This window comes from Contarinia nasturtii, unplaced genomic scaffold (assembly GCF_009176525.2).
Source record: "Contarinia nasturtii isolate CC-2019 unplaced genomic scaffold, AAFC_CNas_1.1 Cnas_scaffold_1182, whole genome shotgun sequence".
Taxonomy (NCBI): Eukaryota; Metazoa; Arthropoda; class Insecta; order Diptera; family Cecidomyiidae; genus Contarinia; species Contarinia nasturtii.
Window position 1 is genome coordinate 750,318 of NW_022198526.1, and position 22,006 is coordinate 772,323.

The 22,006-nt window shown below is 33.3% G+C and overlaps 1 protein-coding gene across 1 annotated transcript; it reads left to right on the forward strand.

Annotated features, from left to right (window-relative positions):
- Positions 1–5,922: 5,922 nt before the first annotated feature.
- Positions 5,923–21,672, forward strand: LOC116344753 (glutaredoxin domain-containing cysteine-rich protein CG31559-like). Its single transcript, XM_031773482.1, has 5 exons — positions 5,923–7,119; positions 20,010–20,243; positions 20,529–20,594; positions 20,922–21,104; positions 21,179–21,672. Exons 1-4 carry the CDS (start codon positions 6,004–6,006, stop codon positions 21,099–21,101), a joined length of 1,596 nt encoding a protein of 531 aa, XP_031629342.1. The 5' UTR covers positions 5,923–6,003; the 3' UTR covers positions 21,102–21,104; positions 21,179–21,672.
- The last annotated feature ends 334 nt before the right edge of the window (positions 21,673–22,006 follow it).

Here is a 22,006-nt window from a genome sequence, read left to right on the forward strand (position 1 = left end):
CAAAAATTGGTAAATATATTAAAACAACTCTTTTTCTTTCTAAATTTAGAGTGAAATGCAAATATCACACTATACAAACGAACACATAATTCTTTGCACTGTAAACACAAATGACATTTCAACTGCACGTGTGTTGAGTCTGTTTATAGTTATAGTGCAAGAGTTTTGATTGAAACTAGTTATATGTGAATGAATTAATAACATAGAAAAATAGTTCGGAAATAGTTCGTTTTAAATATATATAAAATTGAATGAATTATTTGTATTTTTTTCAAAAAAATTGCATAGAAAGATTTTGTACTAAAAAATTTTTTTAAATAAAAAATAAATAAATGATGCAGAAAAATAGTTCGTAAATAGTTCGTCACAATTATATATAACTTTTATAATTTATGTATTTTTACAAGTTTTTTGTAGGAATGTGAAGGTTCTATGTAATATATGAGTTCATTTAAAATTAAATAAAAACGTTAGAAGTGAGAAAATTATATGTATGGAACGAACTAATTGTGAACTATTTTTTGACAGTTTTATTTTATTGAATTTAATTCATTTTTTCGATTTTTTGGGAAAAATCAAAATGTTCAAGTTTTCGAAAAAAAAATAAAAAATATCCCATAAAATCATATGATATGGAACGAACTATTTACGAACGATTTTTTGGTGAAAGAATTTTTTTCATATCTCTTTCGAGCTCGAAAATTCAAAATCAAAAATTTTGATTTTGAAAAAAAATTGCAAAAATTAAAAAAAAGTGCAAATATTCTCCTCGATTCGGAACGAACTATTTACGAACGATTTTTTGGTGAAAGAATTTTTTGAAAATTTTATTATTTGCGGAAATTTTACAAAAATGGTTTTTAGTACAAAAATTATCTCGGCCCCCAAAAACGAACTATTTTTTTCCTTAAAGGAACGCAATGAACTATTTACGAACGATTTTTATGTGAAGGTCCCATTTAAGTATTCGAATGTCGAGGAAAAAACTTCACACACCTACGTACAAGCCATAACAACAGAGAAAAATATGCTGAGCGAACATTCTAATACATGCGCTCACTACTTAGCTTCATCGCTGTGATACTTTGAGCGTACATGTGATGTTTATGTATTTGTATTTTTTCTGTGACAGCTACAGTTGACAATTTTGTTTTGCTCCGTAAAATCGATGACAATTAACAAAATGAATTCAAAAAAAATAATTTTGAGTATTGTTTTAATATTTTGAATTTCCTTCAGGATTTTTTTTAATCCATATGGATTTTTTATATAGAAAAATCGTAAAAGTATACAATTTAGTCCGACTGGGCCCAAAGTGTAATTTATTTATACAATTTTGAAATAAAATTTGAAGGAAAAAATATATGAGAAATTTGCGAAGTTTGCAAGGTTGCATTGTTTTCAAGGGCGTGAAAGAGATGGCGCTCCTTCAATGGAGTCATCTTCAAATACATTGTCAATATAGGACGCAAGAGAGGGTCGCTGTATACCAAGACTATTTTAACTAATCAATCTTTTAGTTTTGACCATTCAAAAAATTCGTGTGTTCATCAACTCAAACACACGAATGAAAACTTGAATGTCCTCATTGTGGTATAATTTAAAAAAAGATGAATAATTTTGCAAACGCTGAAGTTTCATCGAATATAAATTCTCTCTTTAACAGGTTGCAGTTAAAAATCAATATTCTACAAAGACATCTTTAGGGAACTTTAAATATTTAAAATATCACTTTGGAGATTATTGAAGCTTTAGAAGAGATTTTAAAGATGTTTGATACATTTTCAAGATTTCAATCAAGATTTTAACAAATTGGTTATGCCAAATAAGAACTTATAGCATATTCGATAATTAGATTGAAACTTTTTCAATAAAATTACATACAATTCCCACTGAGGATATCAAGCCGAGAATTTTGTATTTTGATTCTACTGCCCTTGGATTTCTCTTTTCTTCAATGTGAATAATTTCAAAAAAATTCCTACTTGTGTCTCAGTTTGTTTCGCATGCGATTAACGAACATCAATCGCGCGTGTAAATTTTTATGTGAATATAAACATCATTTGAACAGAAGAAATTATTGAATGTTTATGGCAAAAAGTTGGTTACATTATATTTTGTGCGAGCACGTGCGATTCATCAGCGACTGGAGAGAATGCTTTGGGTGTATGTAGTAAAAATGGTGAGTGTTGCTTTCGCTGTTTGTTCAGCTCATCTCGTTGTTGTTGTTACTGTTGCTGTTTCTTTTGCAGTTAGAGGTAGAGGTCTAACAATCAAATGTTGAAAGTGAATCAAGTGCACTGCACAATGGCGCAATGATATCTCTATTATGATCCGAAAATTATTATAATCTTCAACTGAAATGTGAGCGTTGTGTGTGTTTGTCTGTCTGTTATTTCTCTTTTAGCTGAAAAATTAAAACTAATTAGTTTTATTATATTATAAGTCGTGTTTTACGAATGAAATCACATACAAGCAGGCGTACCGACGCACAATCCGTTGAATGCGAATGCAAAGAGTGATTTGAAATGGATAAAAATCAATTACGCTTCAAATCTAGCAACTCTTAGAGCGCATTGAGCGTGCAACTTACACTGAAACCCAATGAATAATAAATGCATTCACATTCATTTATAGATCAAGCCGAACAAAAGTGAAGCACTAAAATTATGGCTTTCGATTGAAAAATCGCTAATAACAAAAGTTGTTGGCAAATTGCAAATGGAAATAGATGAAAAACAAAAACAAATCAAACACGGAGCCAAGAGAAGCTGATTGAAAATGACTTGATGGGGAAGGAGAGAGAGAGAGAGCTAGACGAAGAAAATTGAAAGTGAAATATAATGTTTATTTGAAGAAAACAAAAACCAAATGGATAATAATTTTTATATTTTTGTTGATTGGTGCTATCCGCTTCAGCTGTAAAATAGCTCAAGCATTGGAATTGATTTGATTTTACTATTATTACGGAGTTGAAAGTTCTGAAACTCGCTGCATTTTGATTGAGCACCTTCCGAATGAAAAGCAAGCATAAACAAGAATTTAGAATGCAATAATTTCAAATCAAATCAAAACTCTTCTTTCCTGATCAATGCATGAAAAAAAAACACAGCGATGAGCTTTGACTTATCGCAGAAGATTAGGTGTGTTTTTTTATTTCAATTCTTTGCCAAATTACGATTACATGATGTTATACGTGACTAAATGTTGTACGTTGATTTTGCACAGAGTAAGATGGTTAATTTTTTTTTATTGGGCTAAATAAGCATGTGGTTTCCTTTTTTGTTCAAATTGCACGCGATATTTTATACAACTATTATGAATATGTAATCACGGTCAATGAACGACACCTGTATCTCTGACAGTTTTTTTCATGTTGATGTGTTGAAGGTGATATCAATGTTTCATTCAACAATCCAAAAACAACAATCATATCACCTGTCGTAAGATCGCAGAGATTTCACGTATAAGTTTGGCTAAAATTCGATGCGGCTTTGATTTCATGTATGACAAAGTGGCGCTGATTTTATGCAGTCGAAAACGAGCACCTATGAACAACAGTGTTTTTCTATTTATGAGCAGTTGATTTTTGATAAATGCCAACGAAGGAAAATATTATGCAGTTTTGCAAAATTTATTTTTTTTTTCTTTAATTCAGAAAAAGCAATTCTTTCGCTATTTTATGAGGGAATACCGCCAGATTGATCGATTAACAAAAAAACCATTCTATCTGGTTGAAACCGAATCTCTGAACTTCGAAAAGGGGTTTATGGTTCATCCGCATTTGAATCGAGAGTAATTGGTGGGAGGTGGTGGAATTTTTTTCAAACCTCAGCATATAGAAAATAGAGATCTTAAACTTTGAGGGGGTTAACAAATCGCCAGTAGGTAGTCGAACCCCCCGGACTCTTAGTCAGAAAGTATGCAAATGCCACAAAATCGATTTGTACTAACATCTAAGCTAATTTATCTATCTGACGGTGTTCCTTGTTTTTACGGTATCTTTTCAATCCATTTTTTTGCTTTCGGAATATTAATCAGTATTCGATACTGAGTATCAATCGAATGATATGATGAGATCAAAAATCACACTTTTTTACTGTCCCACTTTGAAGCGTTGAACATCATAAAATTAGCATATCCGTGTTATGTGTAAAGTAGAAACAATCAAATAATTGGCGATGAACAAGAATTGATAATGTTATGGCTTAGAATAGACGACATTGTCGATAACGTTAGAAGAGAAAGTCAATTAAATGTTGGCAAATTCAATGCTAATTTCAAAATTGATACAATCTATTTGATGAGATACGTTGTTTGACGATTTTTAGATTTTTGTATTGATTAACAAATTCTTTCGATCATAAGCAAATCTAGAAGCAAAGTCAATAAATATTATAGCTTACTATTTTTCGCATTCAAAAACTTTCTTCGTATGGTAAGCACCTGTCAATTAAGATCGTAATCATAATTTAATGGTTTCAACTGAATTAATAGTGTGAATGTTTCTTTTTTTAACCAACGAATTGATACATGAATTGAATAAGCCGTAAATTGGAGCACAAGAGCCTATCGCATCGATTGTCGCTTTTGTGCTTCGGTGTCTGTTTCACTATGTGGAATTTTTGTGTGGTCATTTTCAAACTTTTTAAAAAAGTGCTTTCAATCATCCGTCATTGTCGTTGAGTTTGTAATGTACACTTTCGACAAAGCGATCACACAGATGACACATTACAAATGTGGGCTTTTCAAAGCGATCATTGGCTAATGAATGTGGGACAGTTCACAGAAGTGCATTTTTTAGCGCGTTGAAAGTGTTTGGCGGCTGGTGCGGTCGCGGGGAAATCGATCTGAATAAAATATAAAAGTGGTTTCACTTCGGTCACATACAACTTACGTCAATATCTATAGTATCTGTAAAAATAAATTGATTGGTAATGGTAAATTTGTGCATTTATTGTATGATATCGAACATTTTGAACGAGTGCGGTAAATACACATTCCACTTCGAATGGATACACCACCGAAATTATTCATCGAAAAATGAATCGCTGGTAAATGAGACCAGAAATAATCGCAAAACATAAAATAAATCAATGGCAATTAAGATCACATTTGTCGTCGTATTTAATTACATTACAACAAAGTCAATTGCAAAACGATGCACTCAACAAAATACAAAAAAATGTACAATGTACATTCATTTGCAATCGAATAAAGATTTCTCTGAATACAAACGCAGGAAAAGTCGATATGAGTTTATTTTCATTCTTCATGATTCTCACTCTGGCTGAGCTAATTCAATTGCTGGATGAATATGTTAGTACCAAGACTGAATAGAAAGAAGAAGAAGAAATTAAAAACCATTAGCGCTATTCGCCGCTACTTGAAGCGCATCGTGTCCATTGTAGCGTTCTTAAAATACAATCTATGAGATCGTATGTTCGACGAAAGGGGGAGCAGTAACGCTAAGAAAAAGCAAACACCATGTTGCATTTTACTTCAACGCATGTGCTTTACCCCACTCTCTGTCTATAGTACGAGCGCACTCTCACGATACCGTCATCAGCACAACCGACACCGACTTTGGGAGAATCATGAAAAATCATTTCTCCATGTGTATTTCACGCGATACAAGTGTTTTATTTCTCTTCTGTGTACGCGCTCTCACCGATGTTCAAAAGCATCGCGACTTTGTTCATTCGAATCTAGAGCTCAAGTGTAGTGCTTTAAACAATCAACAACAATAGAAAACATCAGTGCTTTTCAAATAAACAAATTTTCTAAACACCCAGCGAACAGGTGTTTTGAAATAAAATGTTGTGAAAAATAATGAGTTCAAAATAAGATTTTCAAAGAAAATTTGACAAAAATATATAATATATATATATACCTATATATATATATTCAAAATAGAAAAGAAATTCGAAATTGTGTTATGAAATAAAGAAAGAAGAAGAAGAAGAAGGAGAAGAATACGAAAGCAAAAATCATAAATTCAAAATGGTTCAAAAAAGTGAAGTGGAAGTGAATACGAAGCCAGCGTATATGTACTATTTGATGTCGAAAAGTGGCCAATGTTCACCGACCACCAGTGATACATTAGACAGTGGTACGGGCAGTGATCTAGAAACAACATCGACCACAAATAGTAGTAATTCATACACGTTGCCAACATCGTTAACACTAACAAATGCCGTTTCAAAATCGATGCGAAAATTCGGCGATCTATCACTCGATGGGCAACGTCGCCTAAAATCCCATTCGAGCAACGATAGTTACAATACGGACAGTGAAGAAAGTGAATCGAGCTTAAGTTGCGATTCATTAAATTCCAGCGAAATAATGCGCATGAAACATAATACAACGAATATAATTCGATCGTTGCCGTTTTCCAGTACGGTATCTGAATGCTTGGAGCCGACCGAAGGCACCATTATCACATCCGATGAAAATAATGTGACAAAAATCAACTTTTTACCACGGTCATTGTTGCGTGACATACGCGATCGTTCGATGACAATAGGCAAGAATCAATCATCAGCCGCCGTCGAATTTCCACATCTTAACACCAACAGCAGCAGTAATCATAGCCAGAACAGCGACGACACGGATGAATGTAACGGCGATACAAGTCCATATCGAAATGGTGGCTGCAATAAAACAATTATCGTAAACAGTCTGAAAGAATGCAACAATATGACGACGACGACGAAGACAACGACAAGTGCCAGTTACACAAATGAACCATTCAATTTACACCATAGACGTGATAATAACATAAACAATGATTTTGACCACTTGTTTACGACAAATGGTAAAAGCGTTGATCCATTACGACGAGTCATGCAATGCAACAGTGAAACACCACGAAATATTTATGAAAATGACAAGTATATCAGTTTTCATTTGAATGAACGTGTCGAAAATGCAACAATGGGCCAACGCGATTCACACGATCGAACGAAAGATGATGATTCATTTGCTGGATATCGCGACATTAGGGCATCATCGGTTGCATCGACCATACGCAGTTCAAAAGGTACCATTCGAGGTGTTAAAAATCGCGTTCGAAACGGCATTGCTACATTTTTGCAAATGCAACAAACCAACGTTAAGGTAAATTTTCACAATAAATAAGTTTCGCACCATAACTGTTTTATTTTATCTTTTGTCGCTCAATAACGGATACACCATACTAATCTGGAGTAGTTAAACATGTCCAAGTCCATATTTACCGTTTCTTGTCAATGGTCGTTGTTCACCCATACTAGCCATGACTAGTACTTGAAATATAGCGTACATTGGTTGAGTTAAACATTTATGCGCGCATAAAGAAAGAGAGAAAAACACTACTTGAAAGTTAATTATCGACTCAATTTGTTTGCTATCGCCACAGGGTAGGTTTTGGGCTGACTTTATCTTGATCATTTCCAAGTCGGTGGAATTGTTTTGATCATTTATGAGTCAATGCAAGGCGTCTGGTTTTATCGCATTTTCCGGCGATTCGGCGAATTTACATTAATTTTAATTTGTCGTTAATTTAATATTTTTTTGTTTTATGTTCACCTTCGAAGTGATGTTGTGAGTTGAATTTTTGTTTTGAACGGAACTCGTGACTTGGAACCAATAATTTCCGAGACATTTTTTTTAACGAATTGGCAACATAAATGGTTTTTAGCTTTTGAGACTTCATCAATGTTCTTCAAATGAATGTCGACACCCTGTTCAACGATGCGATACAAATTTATTCACCATAACTTGCTACACATATCAAGTGGCCACAGCAATCGATTTCCGTGAAGGTATTTTATATTTCATGAATGATACTCAGTTGCGTTCGTACATACGGTAACTGTAACAAACACAGCATTCCAATCAGAGCCTCTCTATCGCTATCCGACCATATGCACACACCGTGTTGTTGTTCAACCGCAATCTACATACATGTATTTACGCGAAATCAGTCACCTTTTTTTGTATAAAATATACTTTTCGCATCCATCGCGGATGTTTTGCATTCAACGTTTAAATAAGTATAATCTGGCTCTGTGACGGGCTTGTGTGCGCTCGCATTTCTGTTTATAAAATTGATGTTAAAGCTGGAACGATTGTGCCAAAACTAGTAGTTGATTTTATTTTTGTTGCATTACAATTTTTTCCTCGGTCTCTTCGCTTATATTTTTATGGAAACCAGTTTCATCACATAGTTGCAAAATGTGGACAAGGAGAGTTTGTAGCGACAAGAGACAATTGTCTTGTTGATTTCTTTTATGAAAATGCTGTCGAATTGAACAATAAAGTGCCGTTTTTGGGGCGAAGTATATTGTTTTGGTCAAAACAAGTCGAATTTGAATAAATTACATCTAATTAGTTCATATTGTACTGGAAATTAAAGATGGAAAGAGGCTGAGTTTATTCAATATAACAGGTGCAAAGCACTATTAATTCGCGTACTTTCAATTGCAGCTTACATGATCAACAAAAGTAAAAAAAAAAAAACAAATAGCAAAATGCAATGTTCGTACTTATAAAAGAAAGTCGAAGTCGTCGCTTTTTTCCCTTCTAATTTCAAAGAATCTAATTTTTCTCAATTCATTCTCTGCGCAAGCAATTTTCCCCTTCCATTCTTTGTCAAGTCAACGATGATGATGCGCTCGACTTTTTTTTATATTGCTCAGTTCGAATTCAGCAGTCATCTAGAACCAGATGCGGGAAATTAATATAAATATTTAAGTAAATGGCTCGGTAATCTGTGCCGTGGCAAAAACCTGAACGCAAGCAAAACACAAAAAAGAACGAAAAATATTACATACAGCGCGAATTCAAAACTAGAATCAAAATCAAATGAGCATGGAAAAAATGAGTACAAAATTCAATATGAAATGAATAAAAAACAAGCATAGAATCAACGAACGAACGAATGAATCGCTCGATCAAGATTCGAATGGAACAAGAATATATGAAGAAAAAAAAAACGATACCGAGAGAAGCATCGAGATCACGGCATACGTGGTACACATATCAACACATACACAAATATAGAAACGATGGAAAGAAATTGATTGCAGACAATACAAATTCTAGGCGAACGGAACATAATAAGCTATAACGGAAATAACATCGCATGTATACGGCAAGCAGCCACACTGGTTTTGAGTGCATGTGCACAGAATAATTCTTTTGCTATGATTGTGGCGATGGGGATTGGTTTAGTAAGAGAGAGAAAGATAGAGAGAGAGAGATAGAGAGAGAGCTAATTTTCTACGCAATATACTTCATTTGTTTGGTCGATTTTTATTGAGCGAGACACTAGCAAGAGAGTATAGAAAATAGCATTGAATAAAACAATTTAACACATGCAAGTAACAAAAAACAACAACAAACCGACAACGATGGCGACGAAAACGCACAAAAGAAACATAACAGAGAATGAAATGGTAAATAAGAATGAACAAAGTAAAAACAGACCAAACAACATGATTCTATTCATAATTTCATTGCGTTTGGTTGATTTTTTTAGCGCGATCACCTTGTGTGTATCTTGTTAGCATTTGAATGGATTTCGGCGTTAAAGTATCTTCTTTTCTCATTCACTCTTCCCTCTTCGTATCGATGTAAATGGAAAAGACATCTTGTTCCATTGTGCGAGTCAATGCACCTTAAGCCGGCATTAAAACTCATTCTTATTTAAACGAGCGCAGTAAATTTCACACCGATTTAAACAGAAAAAAATATTATTGTTTTTTAAAACCATTTTAATCTGATTGGGTCGACGACATCAATTACTATTCTCTCACTCTGCAGATCAATTACAAGGCGTAATTTCAATTTGAATTACGTGATGTATTTTTTTTATCATTTGAATACATGCTGCAAATTACTGAACCGCATAGATTTGCGTCAGATTTGCTAAACCAAGACGGTAATATCTTGATATGTAATTAAAAACCGAAATGTTTTTGACATATTTTACCTTCATTTTATGTACCTTCTTATTGACGCGAATTTTAGATGGATTCAAAAACAAGAAACCGCTCGTTTTATTTTGCCTTCAACAATCGACATCATCAAAAACATGTAAAAGGTGCTCATAGTAATTCTTGGAAGTGATCTTAAAAACATGTTCTTTCTCTTGTTTAAAAAGAGGTGAGTTTGTCATTCAAAGATTAATGACACAACTGGGTGCTAATCAAATTATCACTGAAATTAGACAGTCAATGATCTTTCTCGTGTTTGGGTGAAACTTTCGAATTTATTTATTAAATATAAAAATCATAATGATCAATGAGGTCAGGTTGAATAAACGCATAAATCGTAAAAATGTTTACTCTTTTATTGTCAACCATTTACAACTGCAATTTGCATAAGCTTTGAGCTCGCCGGAATTTCACCTAGATTTAAAAACCATTGTTGTTGATTGTATGGACATATTTTTATTCGGCTGACCAAAAATAGCGAGTAACTGTAAAAAATGGTGTGTTTCGTGCTATTTATGTCATTTTGATTTGGTCAGCCGAAACGCTAACAATGTCAAAGACGCGGTGCGAAAAGAATGAACCTAATTGTATAGAAAAGAATTTATACGTTCTTAACGCTGTGCTTTCTTTTACGGGTTTTCGGCTAAGGTTAAAAGTTTAAACGGTAATCTGTTACGCTGATGATGTAAAAAATAGCGAATTGTGCAAGAACCCAGATGTTACCTACATTAAAAGTTACCAACTGTCATCGGCATATTTTTGTTTCTAGAACGGATTTGAGATATAATTTAAACGATTTCATTGACAAAAAGTCACCTTGAACGAAATTGATAAGTTTTTTTCTATATATAATATAATATATATATATGAGCGTATGTGCGCCACTCACAAAAACAAAAAAATAACAAATCATTCAATTCGAAAAACGAATTTGACATAAAAAATGTCAAATCAAAGAATTATCTGTTTTTCTGCCTTTCATCACAGTTTTTCGAGCAAAAAAGTGCGATTCACATCAATAAAAAAAGATAAAAATCATTGTGATGCGATGTGTGACGTGAAAAAAGCCAAATTTCATTGAAAAAATCTCATGTTTTTTCTCTCGAAAAATCTTCACAAAAATTTATTGAACATCCGAGTTATTTGCAGAAAACACTTTCGTGTTGTTACGCATCAAGAGAGCGATGATACTCTATTGGAAAATGTGTGTCATATATGACATACATGTTCAAGTCACTTGGACCGTTTCTAAAAAAAGTTGAAAGGTGTCGACGGTCTCGATTCGTTTTCATTCACACAAAAGGAAACGAAACGGCGAAACAAATATGCGACTTTCGATCTTAAACAACGACGAAAATATATTCATGATAGAGCTCTCTCTTTCCTCCTCTATGCTAGTAACATTCTTTAAACAGTACTTAAAATTCGAAATGCATCGAATAGTGCGTAAAATTTAATTCAATAATGGTGCTTATATGACAAAGTGTTTTTGCTCTTTGGAAAAAAATTGAACCGGTAATGGGAATGTTTCGTTCGTGTTTTATTTTGAAAATCAATGAAATATTCATGAATAAATGAGCAGAAACATTACGGGAAAAATGTGCGACTTTTTTCCATGAATTAATGATTCAGACCGTTTTTCTGTTTGTTTTAAAATCGGCGCGATTACATTATATGCATTGTATGAAATGTGCGTTTTTTGAGCAGTTATTTCACGACACTCTAGTCTTCGCTTAGATTTATTATAATTCCGAGTTACGAGATAACGTACAACAATTTCCATCAAATCTTTGATGAAAAAAAGGCCCCACAAAGTTGCAGAGCAAAATGTAACGGCATGTTTGCCTTTTATAAGAAGTAGTTCGCGTAACACTGCGAGAGTGGTGTTATTCAATTAATATTTTTTTTTTTGTATTTTAGCCAAATAAATATACATTTTTATGTAATTCACCGAGAGAAATATATATGAATTTATTTAATCTGGTTCGCAAAGAACGATCCCAAAATGAATGAACAAGAGAAAAAAATTGCACCGATTTCGTGTAAACTGAAATATTTCCCAAACATGTGTAAATCGCATATACTTTTTTTCTTTTCTTTTTTTGATCTGGCAGTTCAATAGCCGTCAAAAATATCCCAATTTTTATAACATGATTGATGAATGATTCAATTTTGATTCACGCTTCATCAAACAATCCACCGGCTTAACAGATTTTGATGCAATCGCTCATTATCGCGTTGATTACATTTCATAATGGTACACACAGCATTTTCCATGCTCAATTCTTGAATGACACACGCCAAATCTTCACCACAATCCAATTACAGCAAATGATGATGAATATGTGTTACGTTCTTGGTTAGCAAATACTTATTTAAATACAATACATAAACATTATATTTATGATACAAACGTTGTGCTTAGCAAAAGTAAAATCACGAAAAAATCATAAATTAAATAAAAATAAAACATGAATAGTTATTATAGTACACCAAGGGCATTATGGTATTGAAAATGTGGTCCAAATATTGTAAGTTACAATTTGTTATGGAAAAAGGTAACCAAAGAAAACATTTTATGTGAAGAAAATAATTTAAGCAATTATCGTATAAAATATTATACGAAATCACTCGCGATGACTTTGTGGTCCATCAAACAGAACCATAAAATCAGGATGTTTTAGGACCTTCAGTTTTAGGTCGAGCCGTGACTTCCAAGTCACTTAAAACTGAATCATTGATTCGTTTTCGGTACAAATCACGCAAATAAAAAAAAACCTCCGTTTTCCAACAAACTGTTCTCATGAACGGCCGTGATACGAAGTACTGATATATATATATATATAATTTTACAGCCCTTTTTTAACGAGTTTTTTGACTGCGTCCGAAATTGATATAATCCGTTAAACGATTGAAATTGAATGGAATGTTGTTTGATTCAATGACCGCAGTTCAAAACGGTGAATTTAAACTGGATATCAAGAGTGAGAGAATTATGTGCGAAACAAATAACTGTACGAAAACTCTGGGTATCACACGCTCAAGAAACTGTACAAACCTATAGGTGCAAGTATATTTCAAATCGATCGCATAGTCATTTATCCAAATGATTGTAGGTGCATTCCGTTGCACTTGCATGGAAATTCTAAACGATTCATATTATTTTTTTCCTTTTTCTCCCGATTGCACCATAAAAGGTTCAATTTATCCAACGCAATCATAGCTTGTGTACGTGAGTGTGATACGCATCGCATTCAATAAATCTGATTGGATTTTTTTCTGACCGAATCGATTCAACTTTACCGATAGCTTTTAATATTCTTTCACAGTTACAAGATGTAATATAACTCCAACAATTCAGCCAGATTAAAGAAAAATGTATATACAAAACTATCTTATGTCAGTACGAGTGGTTTGATACGAACATGGCTGGTGTGTGTACGATCACATTCAACACATCGTGGCCGTTGTGATTGCACTTATGAAAAGCGCACGCACATGTTGAAAGGAAATATTTTAGAGTCGGCACATTCACCAAGTCAGTTCTTATTTGTAAAATGCAGTTTTTCTATTTTGTACAATAGAAAAACGCTTACCAAATGTGATACGTATGAGGTGCGCACAAAACAACTTGTTTCATTTATTATTTGTACAATGTTACGTAATCTTTTATTACTGATTCTGTTATGTAAACTGGTCGGGAATGTTGTAATATGCGAGCAAAAAGTAAGCAAATGGTAATAATATGATCACGAACAGAACCAATCCGAATCAGCATTATCGAATCGCGAGCCCAGCATCACCATAAATAAATGGCGTTTTGTTGATAGAGAGCAGAAGGGAAAAAAATAAAAACGATGCCGTTGCATATAGTTGTTTATTGTGGCCATAAGTTTTGTTCTCTGCATTGATTTAATCAACAGTTTTCAATGCCACCAATGTTCAGATTCTTCTTTTTTTCACAATAAATCAGAAAACCTTCCTCTTTTGCAATTCGAATTGAATGACGACCAACGATGATGACAGTGGTCAATCTTTCGAACATTCTCCATTTTAAATGGGATATTTTTTTCTCTTCTCTTTGATGCACTCTATTATTAGACATATTATATGTAAAATCATCGCGAACATGAGTTGACTAAACCTTTATGCAAATACTGCTTTTTCCGGTGAATCTCGTTGTTCATCGCAACACACCGGATTTTGTGTAACTTTATGGCACATTGTCTTCGACTCTTTCTCTTAATAATTATCTTTGATTGTGGAAAAACGGTTGACGGTTGTGTATATGAAATATGGAAGATGATTTGCAAAACAAAACGATCCAATTTAAATATTGTGCTTGATGATGATGATGATGAAACATGTATGGTGCTATGGCCATTTGAGTTTACATGTGCCGCAATTCGTTTTTTTCGGGTTTCCTGTTTTCTTCTTGTTTATTAGTCAATTCAATGAATTTAGTCATAACACTTTCGCTAACTAAGCTTCTCTTTATTGCATTGTGGGGAAATTTCCGCGGCACAATATAAAAAGAATTGTTTTTTTTTACAAGCGTATCATCATAATATGACTCATATGAATAGAAAAGAGTTTATGTGGGCAATTGTAGCCCACATTTATCAACATAAGACATTCATTATAACTCTTTGCTTTTTTCACTTTTATTGATTGTTGATCGTGAGCTGTAAGATGAATGATCCGGATTGATTGCTTTATTACACTTTACACGTGCTGCATTTTAATTTGGTCAATTAAATAAAATTGCCGAAAATAAACAACCTTTAATGCTGACGGTGATGGTTGCTGCTGTTATGCAACACAAATGAGACAAGTAAACAACGAAACCTTTTAAGCCATTCAGCAATTTGGCAAAGCATAATGAATGTGCTTCGCATTAAGATTTAAAAAGTCAATATGTCAATAAATTGCTTGGAGATTGGCGCACATATACGAGCGCACAATCTCAGCGATTGTCATCATTGCCTTGAGGTGGGCTGACGCTATCTTCTTTTCATTTGCACTTTAATTTCGACATTTGACATTTTCACCACAAATCAGGTTTAAGATAATAAAAACCTTTTTTTCGTGGAGTTTGAGCTGTTATCAAAAAGTTGTGCGGATTAATGCCATCGTGATTGTTTGTAAATTGAATTTGAAACGAGAAATCGACGGTTTGAAAAAAGGACGCCACCTTTCATTGATCAGTTTCTAATATATGTTGTCATGTCAGTGTGTTTTTCTGACTCTTCTTTCATGTTTGTACAATGGTTTTTATTGAGGTTTTTGCCATTAGTTTTATTTTCTTCAATATGGATTTTTTATATCTCGAATGCGATATACGATGCAATTCACAAATGGAAATCGATAGCAAACCTGAATCGTTATCTAGAGCGAATAGAAAAAATAGTCACTTTAATGAAACGAAAACTAAAAGCAATCTCATTGATTTTCGCTTTAATTTGTTGCTGTCCATTTAATTGGATCAGAATGATGCTAAACAGCATTTTCTACACACCATGTTTAGCAATGCACTTTTGATGCACTGTAGATCCAGTTAGTTATCATCAGTCTCCAATTAACCAATGACATCAATGTCAATTGTTTCTATTTGTATCATACTCCAACCATATTTCATACAATCGATCAAGTCCAACGAGTCTGGTTCGAGAGCTCTATCTCTGTTTGTGTGTGTATTTACGCCATTCGTACACTGGATTAGCTCATGCCGTGGATCAAAACACCGATCAAGCAAGCGATGTAGAAAGACTTTTCCAAGTCATTGGGAAACGAAAATAGCATAACAATTGTCAGACTGCACACCACAGAGGGATAGTAGCATAAAGAAAAGAAAGAAGATTTTTATAAATACAGGTATGAGCTCAGCTAGCTAGCTGACGATGCGAGCTTGGCGCGAATGATGCTGATATCGGATTCGCACAATATTGACCCACTTTCACATTTTTCCATGTACAGTACCAGCCAGCAGTGTGATTGTTGCTTTGCTGTAGTTTTTTTTGGATATTTTAACGGGTTTCGATGATTTGCAATGACGATGCCACTCAAAGTCAAAGCAACTTGTCCGATATCACGGCATTTTGCCATTCTTCGTCGTACCAAATGCAGACCAAAGTGATAATAATTTCAGTTTTTATTTGTTTTGCCACTGCTGTCGATTTCTTGTCATGCAAATCCATTTTTCTGTATCCGATATAAAGTAGCGAACGCGACAATGCTCAATGTGATTTCGCTTTGTATTCATTGTTTACCGCTGTTTTTCAATGAACATTTTCAGCCTTTACAATTCGATTCCCGTTTGAATATTTTCAACGATCTTCACAATCGCAGAGGCACATTGATAAAACACATCATTTTATTTCTTTCTTTTTTTCTTTTTTTATGAATTCGTGTCGAAATCTCGTAAAAATTTACACTTATACTCTTTCTATTTGTGCTTGGTGCTTCGTTGCTTGAATGCTAAATGGATATGATATGTGCGCACCGGTCGTATGTTGATCGAAATCGCAACACGAACAAATATACAACTTTGCTATTACGGCTGCTTCTGCTATATGTTTGTTGTTTTCGCTTTTCTATTTTGCATTTCAATTTTGAGAGATATGTTTTACTTTTGTTGTAAATTTTTCTATGTGTATTGTATGTGTTTTCTACCATTCATTCATTCAATGGAATATATATTTTTTTCTTCATTTCTTTGGCTTGTTTGTTCGTCGACCATACGAACAAAAGCCCACCAAATAATGATATCACTAATGGTCTATGCGCCGCTTTTCTATATTGTAAACATTGTGATTTTCGTGTTTTACTTTTTTTCGCTGGTTTTTTTCGAATGGTTTTGAACGGTTTTCCTATCGATTCAACCAGGCGGCCCAGTCACACACACAACCCAGTACTACATGTAAATTCTACACTTTCTTCCGTGAAATGATTGCGGCCGTTTCAGGAATTTATTTTCAATGAAAAAATACTGATTTCATAGAGATTATTAACATAATGCGGGGCCCACCGCGTGATAAGCATATTAACAGACAGTGTTTTGCATGTAAATCACACTGAAATTGATAAAATAGAGAGACGAAGAGAGCGAGCGGTGGAGAGAGAGAGAGAGCCGTAGAGAATGTTTCCAAAAAGTGAAATTTCGCACGTAAAAATTACATGTTATACTTGAAAACCAGATTCCCCGAGCTATACAACAAGTTCGTGCAATGTACTCATGTTTGTTTTGTGTCATATCACAAAACAATACGTCTTTGTCTCATGGATTTCGGCCACTTGTAAAAATGCACATTTTCCCATTCAATTAATCGACATTCTCATTTTAAGTTGATATATGTGCGGCTCGCATTTGATTACGATGTCTGCATTTGATGTATGATGCATGTGTGTGAGGTGCTACAATGCCAACTCACCGTTCCAAAGTAATTTGTCCAATGCAAGCCATTTTTCTTCAACCTACCGATAAAATAACATTTTTACCTATTACAAATAAATTATTTACTCAGTTTTTCATTTGAAGCAACAAACATAAATAATTCATAACACAAATAAGTGTAATATAATAAAAACCATTGCCTTGGAGCTGAATCGGTGCGGTCGGGCTCAAATTCGCGCCACGGCGCTGCTAACATAATTTTCAGTTCAGTTCAATTCAAGTGAAACTCAATTAGCGTTAAACAAATAAAAAATAAACCGAAAAATAAACACAATCGCTTGATTTGTGAATACAAGCACTTGTTTGTTTTTAAATGTAACGTTTTTGAACAATTTCACTGGATGGTCTCTTTCTTTCTGTCTCGTCTATTGCCAAACAATTGCTCGAATTCTTTTTTTATTGTCTGCATTCAAAAATATTTTTTTTTTTTTAATAATATTTTCTGTGCATGATTTGTTCTCCTTCTTTGTCTGTCTTTGTCTGAATGGAGACAACAGCTTTTGTATTCAATTACTGATGCGCGATACATTTTGGCACCTTCTTTATATTCAATAACGGATATTTGGTTTTAACTCGAAAACCATGAAATTACATCAACAACAAAAAAATAAACATGAAATATTAATCTCCATTGCACCGTTTCATGAGAACTGTTTACGATAAAAGACGCAGCTCAATTGAGAGAGAGAGAGAGAAAAAAACAGATCTCATTATTTTTTTTCGCACATTGCAAAAGTTCAACACGTCGATGATTGAATGCGTGTGCTTGTGAGGTTCAAAGACTCTCTTATTGGTAATTTGAAGAAAAACTGAGGCGAATGAAGACGTAATAAAAAAAACTTTGACTCAAAAATAATTTCATAAACAGTTTCTCTATTTTCCCGATTGAAATAAGTTTATTGGAATCAGTGTCCTATTCAAATATCTCTCTTTCTCTTTTCTTCATTTTTTTCTCTTTCTCTCTGCATCTATCATTATTACCAATGTTTCTTTTTGTGTTCGATTGTGATTATGAAAAAAATATAAATGAAATGATATAAATTCTCTGGTGATTTTAGTGCTTGAAAACAATGGCAGATTTTATGGTAAAAATGATAGAAAAGTCATTGAACGAATTTTCAATTGATTTGAATAAATTTCCAGTCGAAAGAGTTTTGTTTTATTTGAGAGAATGTGCACTGACGCGATATACATAATTTAATATTCGGTAAAATCGACTAAGAAAAATTGTGTTATGAATATACATGGACACAGTCGATATCTGCTGCTCCGAAGTCGAAAAGACTGGCGGCTGGTATTTGATCGGGTAGTGTTTCATTGCAAATGATATTGTAAATGATTGTGATAAAATCAGTCTGTGATCAGACGGTGAATAAATAAATATAACCGCGACAATCTCAAGCTAACGTTTTGAGGCGTGTTTTAAAATGTTCATGTTCAATTTGGTTTAAGTGTCCGTTATTCATTCGTTCGTATGATGAGGTAAACAACAAGCCGAATGTCAATGTGATGACGTGCACGCTCTTTGCATACGTACACTTCACAAAATCGCAAATACAAAACACAAAATCGAATGCAAAACATTCATTGCTTATAATATTGTGGTTGAACGTGTATTTGGCTAACTTTAATTGTCAATTTTTATCAGTGTTTTTCTGTGTCTTGGGAATTTCGCGCATCGAATCGACAGACAGAAAATTAATTTCTAATTTAAATACTAAATATACGACAAATATTAATCTCATATTGACATTTTGTTTTGACCTTTTTTTTGTGTTTTATTTGAATGTGTAATCGCTTGTAAAAGGGAAAAAAACAACGTTTTCGCATTGTTGTTCTTTATCGCAGTGTGTTTAATATACAGACGAAAGAATAAGCGTTAATGTTGTGACGAGGTGATGCTGCAACAAAAAGATGCCAGACATTGTGTTAAAAGACGAAAATCATAATGTAATTAAGTCAATGCATTGTTTTTCTCCATCTTTAATTTGTCCAAATTTGCATGCTTGTCAATGGTTTTTCATTTCATGCTTTCATTCAATTGGCCACATTTTTACAAATGGTTCGATGGGCTTCGATTGAATGCGAACCGTAATTTAAACGTCAAACCAACCGAATATTATGATTATTTCTTGTGAAAGGTGAATAAAATCGACAAACATTCCAACGCACCGAATCCAATAAAGAAAGAGAAAGAAAAAAGAAGATAGCATTTCTTTCGGCAATGAAGCGATTTGCATTTCTTGTTTTCTTCGTTGTTTTTATTTCTGCTCAATTTCCAATGTGTGCTGTTGTTACACTTGTTGCTATTTTCAAAGCAATGTTTTTCTGGTTTTGCACACTTGTAGAGTTTCAATCCCGTCTGTTTTAATGGAAGAAGTCGAAAAACCCAAATTAAAAAAAAACTAATAACTCTCTACACACAATCATATATGAATGCAAATAAAACAAGAAAATAATAAAAAAAACGATAACATTAACAATATTATTATTATTATTATTATTTTTTCGTTTCATGTCTTTCTTTTTCTCGTACTAATTTCGCGGCGGCGGTGGCAATGGCTTTGGGCGTACAGAATTATAAAGAAAAAGATGCCGGCAAAGTGGTATTGTATTCAACGAGTATGGGAATCGTACGTGAAACATATGCCAAATGTGCCAATGTTAAGCAAATACTACGAACGTTGCTGGTCAAATTTGAAGAGCGTGACATTTTCATGAGCAGCGAATATCAACAAGAAATCAAAGATCGCATGCAATCCAGAGAAATACAAGTGCCGCAATTATATGTCGACGGTCAACACATTGGCGTAAGTATTGAATACTTTTTTCTTATTGTGCTGCATGGATTTCACTTTTTTTTTCAGCGAGAAAATGAAAATGAACGGCCAAGTTGTTTAAATCAATACTGTATACTAATGAAAATCGATAAATAATTGTGTGAAAAAGGGACATTCGTAAAAAGGTTAATGCCATTGACATTATGTCCAAGTATTAAGAATACAACACACACAATGCCATTACCGACACTATCTGAGAGTCAATATGATATCATACATTAATCATCGCTGCTTATCTTTCTAAATTTTTTTTAGGATGCGGACCAAGTTGAGCGTCTCAATGAAAGCGGCGAACTCCGACAATTGTTAAAGATGTATAAGGTAAGTGTGTGATTGCTGTGTGATTGCTATACTTTGCAATTTTATGCAAATTGCGATCACATCATGTTATCTATTCGATATGAAAACGTTCTACATTTTATATTTCGTGGAAGTCAATTCAATTTGACTCTTATTGTATCTGGTACATTCTCCGCATATTTTGCACATTTCTCACTTTATCTCTTATTGTTTTGAAGTTTTGCATCGTCTTCAAATCGTTATTAAATTATCTGATTTTGTTTTGACGATGAGCATGATTCGTGCGTTCTTTTTTTCACGGAAATAGTATTTTTTCACTCAATTTGCATATTTTTATTTTTATTACAGACATCGAATTCATCTCAGACATGTCAAATCTGCGGTGGATACCGTTTAATGCCATGCCCATCATGCAGTGGATCCAAAAAATCGGGGCATCGAAATCATTTTACAACCGAATTTTTGGCCTTGAAATGCATGAATTGTGATGAAGCTGGCCTGGTTAAATGTTATAATTGTAACGATTGAATGGTGAGTATTGCTTGTTTTAAAACAAAACTAGATCACATCGGGTTCATAAATGTATTTATTGTTTTCAATTGAAGGACGCATCATATGAAAGAGTGTAAACAAGTTTCAAGAGCCCAACACGAAATATTTATGTGAAATGGATTAAACTTCAATTCCATCACATTCAAACAAAATACAATTATCAATTAAGCTAAGCAACGTTGTACTGTGGAATGAAGTGATCGTGATTTAAAAAGTATGCGAAAAATATAGTAAAAAAAAACAAGAGATGAAATAAATATTTCAAGTGCATTTAATAGAGTTCATTAATAATTAAGAAATTTTGCCCGTTAAGTCAATTGGTCATTGTAAAATTAGGAAAGGGAGGAAGAGAGAATTGATTTTAACAGATCTAAATAGATAAGGTGTATTGTTTGAATAGCCCGTTTAATTGGAAATATGAATATTTAAGCCGAATGCCAATTGTATCACAACTATATCGAACTGTAAAAAGAAATAAATTAATATTAGCCGAGATGTGCGAGCCAGATGTAGAGACATAAATGGATTCATAGATTAATTAACACTTGATCAATTTGTTTTTATTTATTTATAATTATGTGCAATTTTAAACAAAAGAACGATTAAACATATATATACATATTATTTTTTGGTTTTGAATAGAATTGTAATCGAAATGTTGGGATGAATGATGAGGATGACACACGCATTAAATGGCAAATTGACACAAAATTCATGTAGCTAATAATTTATTCATACTTTCTTTTAAATCTTTTTTTTTCTATAGTCATAAGTTTTATTTGTATTTGCTTAATTAAGAATGAATGAACTTTTAAAATTATAATCCATAACAAAACATTCTAATCGGCGATTGTATGCATTCCAAATGTAATAAAACAAAT

What these genes read in the sequence shown, in the direction of transcription:
- LOC116344753 (XM_031773482.1), top strand. Translation starts at nt 6,004, where the DNA reads ATGGTTCAAAAAAGTGAAGTGGAAGTGAATACGAAGCCAGCGTATATG. An exon ending in TCGACGGTCAACACATTGGC is followed by an intron (nt 20,244 to 20,528) that starts GTAAGTATTGAA and finishes AATTTTTTTTAG; the next exon opens with GATGCGGACCAAGTTGAGCG. An exon ending in AATTGTTAAAGATGTATAAG is followed by an intron (nt 20,595 to 20,921) that starts GTAAGTGTGTGA and finishes TTTTTATTACAG; the next exon opens with ACATCGAATTCATCTCAGAC.